Source organism: Erythrolamprus reginae, chromosome 1, assembly GCF_031021105.1.
Source record: "Erythrolamprus reginae isolate rEryReg1 chromosome 1, rEryReg1.hap1, whole genome shotgun sequence".
In the NCBI taxonomy this organism is placed as follows: Eukaryota; Metazoa; Chordata; class Lepidosauria; order Squamata; family Dipsadidae; genus Erythrolamprus; species Erythrolamprus reginae.
The window spans coordinates 142,255,973-142,267,203 of NC_091950.1; the positions used below are offsets into that span (position 1 = coordinate 142,255,973).

An 11,231-nucleotide genomic window follows, 5' to 3' on the forward strand; every position below is an offset into this window, starting at 1 on the left:
TATTCAGAAATGTTCAAGCTACCAATCCCACACCAACTTTAGTAAAATAGAATGCATTTTGCAAGCAAAACTATCCATAAATTGAAAACAATTTCACAAAAACGGGGGGGCGTGCATTATATCCGCAAAATAAACCAATAAGATTTACTTTTTTCATTTCAATTTTCATATCATTGTGTGCAGAAATGTTCAGACTACTTTCCAAGTGAAAAAAGCTTTCAAAAAGACCAAACATAAGCACTGCAAATGAAGAGTTTTCGGTCCGGGTCAGGGTGACCCGGGAACAGAAGATTTATAACTTTTTTTGCCCAGCAAAAACTAAGCCCCCCACCCCCCAAAAAAAATTCTCATAGAGAGAACCCCTGAAATGATGAATAGTCATAAAATTTCAAGTTTCAGATATGCAGGGAAATTTTTTTACAGGGACTCAAACTTGGCTTCGGGTCACATACGACCCGAACAGAACTGCAGGTGTGATATAAAGATGTTCCATTTCCTTGGAGTACTGCATACAATTCTGGTCACTTCAATTTCCCATTGTTGAGGTGGGCTGAAGCCAGTTACATGTTCCATTCTTGTAAGTTGATAGTTTCTTCTTTATTATGCTTTGCAAAGCTAATTCTAGACAATATTCAAGACTTTTCATCTAGTTATATAGGTCCTGGCAATTGACTCTTTGAGACAGAGTAAGGGCAGATAGAATAGACTTTTGACTTCCAAAATTATTGCTCTCAAAATATTGGGAACAGGATGGATAATAAAGAAATGATGTGAAGTAGTTACATTAACTGCATCTTATTGTTCTTCTACACCTTGATCACAGTTGGTCCAAAACTTTCTACACAGAATACTGAAATGAATTTCTTGCAAGCTTTTGGCCTTTTTATTGCTTCTTTAAATTTTTTGCTACACTGGGATTCCACAAGAGAACTGCTTTTTAAAATAATAAATATTTGGCATGCCTACTAGGAATAATATCTTGCAGCAAGACAAAGACTACCCTGATTGGTTGGAGAAAAGGTAGTGCCTGTGAATAAACGGCTACCTTGTTTTCCTTCCATTTCTGATTCAGTGAATTGAGAAGAACCTGACAACTATACTCAATCTAGCAAGTAACCTGGACTCAACTTACTTTCTTTTGCTCTATCTCATAAGCCTTTCTGGTAATATTTCCATCCATTCAATTGTCTACATTGTCAGTTCCTTGCACACCCCCATGTATTTCTTCCTGGCTAACCTCTGGTGGGTTTTTTGAGATCCGTTATATCAATGTAATAGTGCCTCAAATGCTGATTGATTTCCATGGAACAATCCCATTGGTGAACTGTGCTATCCAGATGTTCTTTTCTACAACACGAGGGAGCACAGATTGCTTTATATTGTTTGTCATAACGTATGATCGCTATATAGCCTTCTCCGGGTCCCGTTGACTAAACAATGTCGGCTGGCGGGACCCAGGGGAAGAGCCTTCTCTGTGGCAGCCCCGACCCTTTGGAACCAGCTCCCCCCGGAGATTAGGATTGCACCCACCCTCCTTGCCTTTAGTAAACTTCTTAAGACCCACCTTTTCCGTCAGGCATGGGGGAATTGAGACATCTCCCCCGGCCTATATATTTTATGCATGGTATGTTTGAGTGTATGTCTTATTTTAAATAAGGGGTTTTTAGTTTTTTAATTATTTAGTTTTTTAGTTATTGGATTGTTACCGTATATTGTTCTTATTATTGCTGTGAGCCGCCCCGAGTCTACGGAGAGGGGCGGCATACAAATCGAATAAATATAAATATATAAATATATATAAATATATATATATCTGCCACCCACTTCGCTATACCCTTATCATGACCTGGCGGGTTTGCATATGGCTGGTGAAGGACTCCTGGATCCTTTCCATAATTCTGTGTCTGCAGCTAACTACCTTGGTTTTCAGCTTACCTCTCTGTGGTAACAAACCCAAAATCAATCATTCCTTTTGTGATGTACCACCTGTTCTACAGGTGGCATGTGCCACCATCTCCACCAAACTGCATTGTTCAAATTATGGGAGGCACAAAGTCTTCTCCACCTTCTCCTCCCACCTGACAGTTGTGTTCCTACAGTATGGTGTCTGCAGTATTGTATATCTACGTCCCAAGTCCAGCACTTTGGAGGATGAGGATAAGAAATTGGCTCTTATATACACCTTTGTCACTCCCCTCCTGAACCCCTTAATCTACACCCTGAGGAACAAAGATATCAAGCAAACTTAAAGGAAAGTCATAAAGAAAATGGTTACATCTCAGATTTGAATAGAAACATAGAAGACTGACGGCAGAAAAAGACCTCATGGTCCATCTAGTCTGCCCTTATACTATTTCCTGTATTTTATCTTACAATGGATCTATGTTTATCCCAGGCATGTTTAAATTCAGTTACTGTGGATTTACCAACCACGTCTGCTGGAAGTTTGTTCCAAGGATCTACTACTCTTTCAGTAAAATAATATTTTCTCACATTGCTTTTGATCTTCCCCCCAACTAACTTCAGATTGTGTCCCCTTGTTCTTGTGTTCACTTTCCTATTAAAAACACTTCCCTCCTGAACCTTATTTAACCCTTTAACATATTTAAATGTTTCGATCATGTCCCCCCTTTTCCTTCTGTCCTCCAGACTATACAGATTGAGTTCATTAAGTCTTTCCTGATACGTTTTATGCTTGAGTCCTTCCACCATCCTTGTAGCCCGTCTTTGGACCCGTTCAATTTTGTCAATATCTTTTTGTAGGTGAGGTCTCCAGAACTGAACACAGTACAGTAGTACCTCTAGATACGATCTGCTCCACATGCGAGTATTCCAAGATATGAGCCACGAGGAGAGAGAAATTTCTTTTCGAGACCCGAGCTCAAATTCGGGATACGAGCCGAGCGTCCAATAGGTGGCGCAAGAATTCTTGCTTCTGGTTATCTCGGAAGGGAAAAACAAAGTCTAAAGCCATTTGTTCCAGATACGAGTTGTTCGACATACAAGCTCCCTTCTGGAACGAATTAAACTCGTCTCTAGAGGTACTACTGTATTCCAAATGTGGTCTCACCAGCGCTCTATGTAAAGGGATCACAATCTCCCTCTTCCTGCTTGTTATACCTCTAGCTATGCAGCCAAGCATTCTACTTGCTTAATTCATCTTAATTCATACCTCAGTATTCATCGTTAATTGGTTCCGGGTGGCATGATGAATATCAAAAATGACAAGTACCAAACAAATTTTCCCCATAAGGAATAATATGAAAAAAAAATGCATTCACAAACAAGAAACATTTTAAAGACAATCTATAAAAGGATAGATTACTTTACATGAGAAATAAACCTAAAAATTAATAAATCCTTAGATGAAATAAAATGAAATTAATTTTACCTGTACTGATTTAAAAAGGTGCAAAAATGCACACAATGACCACAGGTAAGACTGCAAGGGGATATGCAAAGAACAAGAATTGCTGCCTGACTAATGCATCAGCGTTTGTTTTAGCTGGAAATGGTAGTGAATCACAAGGTAAAACAGTTACTGAATTGTTGTGATTACATTCTGAGCCCTACTGAGAAAGGGAGAATTGAAATGGTTGACATAATCAGTTTCTGTAGCTATACATTTAGGAGAACAACAAATTTACCTTTAAAGGGGGAAAGCTGCAAAGATTAGCTGAGAATAATAGATGCTGTCTAAATCTTTCAGATGATTCTTTCAGAGTGATAAGGATAGAAACTGTTTTAATTCATAAACTACTCCTTTTTTTAGTAAATGAAATGCTATCCTTTTCCTTGTAAATATTTTTTCAGCTTTGCCTTTCTGTTCATCCAATCATATTTTTTTCTATCAGATTTTTCATTTTTCGCTGAGACATGAACTTTGGGGTGAGAATGGAGATATCACAATATCCTTCCCCCAAGAGGGGGGGGGCATGCAAATTTTGCAGTATCCTTCCCCTGGAGTGGGGTGGGAATGGAGATTTTGCAGCATCCTTCCCCTACCATGCACATCAAGCCACAGCCACCAAGCCACACCACAGCCACCAAGCCACGCCCACAGAACCGATAGTAAAAGAATTCAGATTTCACCACTGGGTAGTAGTCTATACACTTTTCTGATGAATATTGTTGAGTCAATATAATTCCCCTCACCTAGAAGAGTTTCCTCACTAAAGCACATTCTTTACATCTCCACATTTATTTATTTATTTATTTATTTATTTATTTATTTATTTATTTTGTCCAATACACAATACACATTGAAGAGAATAGACATGTAGTGATATATATATAAAGAAAAGGGTAGAAGAAAAGATATAAAAATAGAGGAGAAGATATATGAAAGGAAGAAAAGATATATGAGATAAAGGAGAGACAATTGGACAGGGGACGGATGACACACTATTGTACTTATGAACGCCCCTTACTGACCTCTTAGGAACCTGGAGAGGTCAATCGTGGATAGTCTAAAGGAAAAATGTTGGGGGTTAGGGGTTGACACTACTGAGTCCGGTAATGAGTTCCACGCTTCGACAACTTGATTGCTAAAGACATATTTTTTACAGTCAAGTTTGGAGCGGTTAATATTAAGTTTGAATCTGTTGCGTGCTCTTGTATTATTGCGGTTGAAGCTGACATAGTCATTGACAGGCAGGACATTGCAGCATATGATCTTGTGGGCAATACTTAGATCATGTTTCAGGCATCGTAGTTCTAAGCTTTCTAGACCCAGGATTGTTAGTCTACTTTCGCAGGGTATTCTGTTTCAAGTGGAGGAGTGAAGGGTTCTTCTGGTGAAGTACCTTTGGACATTTATGAGGGTGTTGATGTCCAAGATGTGATATGGGTTCCAGACAGATTCAAGGATGGGTCTGGCAAAAGTTTTGTAAGCTCTGGTAAGTAGTGTGAGATTGCCAGAGCAGAAGCTACGTAGGATCAGGTTAACAACTCTAGAGGCCTTTTCGGCGATATTGTTGCAGTGGGCTTTGGCCCTTAGGTCATTCGATATTAGTATTCCAAGGTCTTTTACTGAGTGGGGGTTGGCTGTGAGATTTTGTTTATTTAGTTTATATATGAGTTTCGAATTCTTTTTGGCCATGTGGAGGGTAGAGCATTTGTTAGTTGATATTTGAAGTTGCCAGGTGTTAGACCAATCTGAGACAAAGTCAAGGTCTTTTTGGAGAGTAGATGTGTTGTCTATGGTGTTGAAAAGTTTTACATTGTCGGCGAAAAGAACACAGTTGCTTGTGATATGATTGCAGAGGTTGTTGATATAGAGAATGAAAAGAGTAGGTCCTAGTACGCTGCCTTGGGGAACACCACTTTTAACAGAGATGGAGGTGGAAATGGCGCTTCCAATTTTGATAACTTGTTGCCTGTTTGACAGGAATGCAGTAATCCAGCTGTGGAGGAATCCTGAAATGCCATAGAATTTGAGTTTTAGGAATAGCTTGTCATGGACCACTGAATCAAAGGCTTTGCAAAAGTCAATATAAATTGCATCAATGGATTTTCCTTGATCTAGGTGGGTAGTCCATATGTTTTTGCAGTGAAGTAGTTGTAGGTTGCAGGATAATTTCTTTCTGAATCTAAATTGTTTGTTAGAGAGTAGGTTATTAGATTCTAAATAAAGGGTGATTGGTTGATTTATAATTGATTCCATGACTTTACATGAGATGCAGCATAGTGATATTGTCTATAGTTGTCAACGAGAGAAGAGTCTCCTTTTTTGAAGATGGGGATGACTACTGCTTTTCACCATAGCTTGTGGAGTGTGCTGGTCCTGAAAGATTTTTGGAAGATAATGCTTAGACGTTCAGCTATAGCAAAAGAGAGCTTTGTTAGGAAGTATGCACAAATACCATCTGGTCCGACTGATAGGGAAGGTTTGAGGTCACATATTGCTTTTTCAATGTGGCCTTAAGTGAGGTTAATTTGGATTAGGTTGTTGAGAGAGTTTGAGGTGCGATTTGCAAAGATGAGGGATGAGCCATTACTGTTAACAAAGACAGAGCCAAAGAAAGAGTTAAAGAGGTTAGCTTTGGATGGATTATCGTGGTATTCTTTATTGTTGGGTCCTACAAGAGGTGTAATAGGTCTAGAGTCATTGAGTTTGTTGCTGACGAAGTTGTAGAAAGTAGTGTTGGGCGAACCCAATGAAGTTCGGGTTCGGCAAACTCACCTGAACTTTGCCGTGAAGTTCGGGTGAGTTCGCCGAACCCAAACTTTTGCTTGCAGCAAGCCACTGCGGTGTCCTTTTCTGTAAAAATAAACAAGGAGGTGGGGAGCTGAGATAAAAAAAGAGAAAAGCTGGAAGCCACACTCATAAGTGGAAATTCTTTTCAAGTGATTCTGTCAATCAACTAAACTTACGGTTTCTCCAGAGTCTTTTTCAGAAGATGCAGATGAGCTAGAGCGATCTGAAAGCATAAAGTGCTCCTGGAACCCCCGGGATCACACACGGCCATGATTTTTCAAACGTTGTTCACCATGCCCACTTTTCCCAAGCCTGTCGCTTATATAGGGACAAGGCGTGGCCAAGAGTTCCATAGAGCTACTAACGCAAAATCCATTTCTTTCTCAAATACTTCTGTCTGGACATTGTCCCGCTCACTCTTGCATCTCACATGGGTTCCTCCACTTCCTCTTCTGACTCACTTAATACCATAACAGGGGGTCCTACAGTCTCTAATTGATTCTCAGTCTCTACTTCCTCATCATTCTCAGACTCAGATGTCAAGAACACTGTCTAGGACACCAATACACATCTGTCTCTCGCACTTTGAAACCCGTGGTCAGGTGAGCCAGACATGGACTATCCACAACACTTTCATATGGGAGGAAAGAAAAGAGTATTCTCAGCCCAAAAAGATTGTTCAGAAATATTACGTTGAGAGTTTATTCTTTATTATGTTTTGCAAAGCTAATTCTGAACATATCACACTACTAGGTTTTAGAGTATTCAAGGCCTTTCAACCAGTTACATTGACCCTGGCTATTGACTCTTCGAAACAGAGAAAGGGCAGATAGAATGGGCTTTTGACTCTCAAAATATTGGGGACAGAATGGACAACAACAACAAAAGAGAAGCAGCTACATTAACTGCATTTTATCATTCTCTACCTCTTGGTCCCAAACTTTCAGTATAAAATATTTAAATAAATATATTGAAAGTTTTTGACCCCTGAAGTTTTTATTGCTTCATTAAAAATTTGTCACACTTAGACTCAGGAGAACTGTTTCTTTTAAAAAAAATAACAAATACTTGGCATGCCTACTGGGGATAATACCTTGCAGCAAGATAAAGACTGCCCTGATTGGCTGAAGAAAAGATAATGGCTATGAATAGATGGCTACCTTTGTTTGCCTTCCATTTCTGATTCAGTGACTTGAGAGGAACCTGACAATGGTACTCAATCTAGCAAGAAACCTGGACTCCTTCTAGAAAAGGACTCACAAATATCTAAAAAGCTGTGCCTGAAATCACTTATCAAATCTGTTCATGAACATTTGATGACATTTTGTTCCCCTTTCATATTTTCAGGCAGAAAGGATCACCAAGAAAAAGAGAATTCCCCTTTGATTCCATACACATGGATGAGAGGCATGTTTCAAGGTAAGAACAGGATGTTATTTAGCTTTGCTGGATCCTTTGTTTCTGGGAAAATTAAGTGGACTCTGAATGTGTAGGATTCCTTAGGATCCCAGCCAGAAATTTTCCAGCTTCATGAAGAGATGCATGGGTTTTATATTTAACTCATTTTCAATTCCTTTTTATTCCTTCAGCTGAGGGAATATTCCTGCAAAAAATAGGAAGATTTTAAGAGGTCACTGTTGATTAAATATTTTTCTTCCCCAAATCAGGACTGATCTTCTGACATTCAGAACATTTTTCAAAATAGTGGTCTTGGATTACACTCATAATGACAATGAACGTGTACCAGTTGAAAATCATATATTGAAGACCTTCTGAACACTGCTAAAATCTGTTGTAACTGTGAGAAAGGCCGAAGTAAAATGAATGGATGATATAGAAATATAGAAGATTGACGGCAGAAAAAGACCACATGGTCCATCTAGTCCTCCCTTATACAATTTCCTGTATTTTATCTTAGGAGGGATATATGTTTATCCCAGGCATGTTTAAATTCAGTTACTGGGTGTGTATAATGTACACATCCTTATATATAATCACTTTAGTTAAAAGTTTATGAGAACACCGTGACCTAACCATTCATATTGGAAACATACAGATTAGAACTATTTAGAAGCAGTACTATTTTTATATATATAATTTACCTTTTAAAAGAGATAACTGCAAAGATTAACTGAGAATATGACCATGGATGCTCTTTCAAATTACAGTGATAGGGTGGAAACTGTTTTATTTCAGGAATCTTTCATAAAATATAATGCTATTCTATTCCTTGTAAATATTTAAGAGCTTTACATTGTTGTTCATCCAATCACTTTTTTCTTCTACCAAATTTTTCATTTTTCCCTGAAACAAAACTGTAGAATCCTTCATTAAAACTATTATCTTTTAAATAAATAGTTAACATTTTTAGATTTCTCACACATCTTAAAATGAATTTAACCCCAAACACAAAAATTTGCAGTATGGATGTTGAGAAATGTAATGCATAATCTCCTAAAACAATATTTAACATACAAGCTAGATTTGGTTTCTATAAGCATGGGGTGTTTTTTTCTTTGTGCATGTATGACCCTATCCACGGTGGGAAGGTAACCAGCATTAAGCATGATTAGTACTTATATGGGATTTCACTAAATAGAATCAAGGCACCACCAAGAAGTTATAAACATCCAGAAGACAGTGGCAAACCCCTTTTATTCTCTTGGTGAGATAATGATCTGGTTGCTTCCATGAAATTACCTTGGATCTGAGCTCCACTCAAATGAGACTATTTTTCTGCTATATGAACACTGCTAAATATGAAAGAGCCCTTAAGATTTATGCAACAAATAACATGTAAAACAAATTGTGGTTTAGCACAACTTATTTATTTGTATATTTTTATTTGTTTATTTTTTCCAAAACATAATGAGGGTTACAAAGGATATACTCATAGTACAATATATCAGTGGAAGTGTATGAGATGACAGAGAAAGACAAACCATAGTACATTTTACTCGAGGGGTAGAGTGGCAGGATGGGGTATGTAAATAGTTAAATAGGTGGCGGGAGCACTGGGTGTTTGTTGCTGACAACCTGTCAACCTGTCAGGTTCCAGATAATCAGTGGAAAGAAAAGCTCGAACATAGCAGGGGTGAAATCTTTAGTCCAAATCCAAGCCACACCATGCCCATCAAGCCACGCCCAAAGAAGCGGTAGGGGGAAAAATTGGATTTCACCACTGAAAGTGGCTGAAAACATACCCTCTCTTGAAAGGTGGGAAACTCACACAACTGAACTTAAATGAAAGTTTGGTCTCTCCCATCTATGGGATAACTACCTTTTAAGTGGCTCCTCTGCAGTCCCAGGTTTCCCATTCCGGACAATAGTAGAAACTTATTTTCAGAAGGGGAAACACAGGTGAGATGCTTGCATCTCTTGATAATACCATTTCTGTAAATATCAGCTTTTATTGGGTCAATTTTGGATAATTAATATCATAATTCATCTAAAGATCCTGGAAGTGTTGGGATTTGCTTGGGTACAGCCTAAATTAGGAGACGAAGGGTAAGCAAAAGTCTAGGATTAACCACTGAGATTTCATGAATGATAGGCCTTAATTATTTATTATTATTATTATTATTATTATTATTATTATTATTATTATTTATTAGATTTGTATGCCGGCCCTCTCCATAGACTCGGGGCGGCTTACAGCAATGATAAAAACAATATATAATGAGAAATCTCATAATATCATACAGTCCACAAGATTTTACTTTGAAATGTATGGAAATACAGTACACATTACTGTGTTAATTAGCTGTTCTTCTTGCTTTTTCCCCCCTGTAGTGATTGTTGAGATGTACCTGGCAGGATCAACCTGGGATAATCAGTCCATGGCCCATGAGTTCATCTTCCAGGAATTCTCCACTGTTCCTGAGATACAACATCTTATTTTCACTTTCTTTCTTTTCCTCTACCTCATAATCCTTTCTGGTAATATTTCCATCCTTTCGATTGTCTACATTGCCAATTCCTTGCACACCCCCATGTATTTCTTCCTGGCTAGCCTCTCTCTTTTCGAGATCTGTTATGTCAATGTAATAGTGCCTCAAATGCTTGCTAGCATTTCTGATCTCCATGGAACAATCCCATTGGTGAACTGTGCCATCCAGATGTTCTTTTTCACGACACTGGGGAGCACAGACTGCTTTATGCTGTCTGTCATGGCCTATGATCGCTACGTAGCCATCTGCCACCCACTTCGCTACACCCTCATCATGACTTGGCGGGTTTGCATATGGCTGGTGATGGCTTCCCTGATCCTTTCCGTAATGATGTGCCTGCAGCTAACTGCCTTGGTTTTCAGCTTGCCTTTCTGTGGCAACAAACCCAAAATCAATCATTTCTTTTGTGATGTACCACCTGTTTTACAGGTGGCATGTGCCGACACCCATCTCCACCAAACTGCACTGTTTGGTGTTGTCGTCATTGTTTTAGCAGTTCCTTTTGTTCTAATATGCATCTCCTACATCTATATTGTGGCTGCCATTGTTCGAATTAAGTCCTCATCCGGGAGGCAAAAAGCCTTCTCCACCTGCTCCTCCCACCTGACAGTTGTGTTCCTACAGTATGGTGTCTGCAGCCTTGTGTATCTACGTCCCAAGTCCAGCACTTTGGAGGATGAGGATAGGAAACTGGCTCTTATATACACCTTTGTCACTCCCATCCTAAACCCCTTAATCTACACCCTAAGGAACAAAGATATCAAACAGGCTTTAAGGAAAGTCGTAAAGAAAATGGTTACATCTCAGATTTGAGTCTTAGTTCATCTGTAACATTATTACAGTGGTACCTTAGTACTCATCATTAATTGGTTCCAGGAGGCATGATGAGTATCAAAAAAACCCAAGTACCAAACAAATTCTTTCTCTAAGGAACAATATAATAAAATTTAATGCATTCCCAAACCAAAGACAATGCACATTTTGAAGGCAATATATAAGAAATATCAATTGCTTTACATGAGAAATAAACCTAAAATTAATACATACTTAAATAAAATAAAAATTTCACTTTATCTGTTCTG

General features: G+C 38.5%; 1 protein-coding gene and 1 pseudogene across 1 annotated transcript; both read left to right on the top strand.

Moving 5' to 3' along the window:
• The first annotated feature begins 958 nt into the window (after positions 1 to 958).
• LOC139164450 (olfactory receptor 10Q1-like) lies at positions 959 to 2,249 on the top strand (annotated as a pseudogene).
• Positions 2,250 to 3,426: 1,177 nt separating this feature from the next.
• On the top strand, positions 3,427 to 10,962 carry LOC139164510 (olfactory receptor 10Q1-like). Its single transcript, XM_070746771.1, has 2 exons — positions 3,427 to 3,436; positions 9,992 to 10,962. The coding sequence occupies exons 1-2, from the start codon at positions 3,427 to 3,429 to the stop codon at positions 10,960 to 10,962; spliced, it is 981 nt and encodes a 326-aa protein (XP_070602872.1).
• Positions 10,963 to 11,231: the final 269 nt, after the last annotated feature.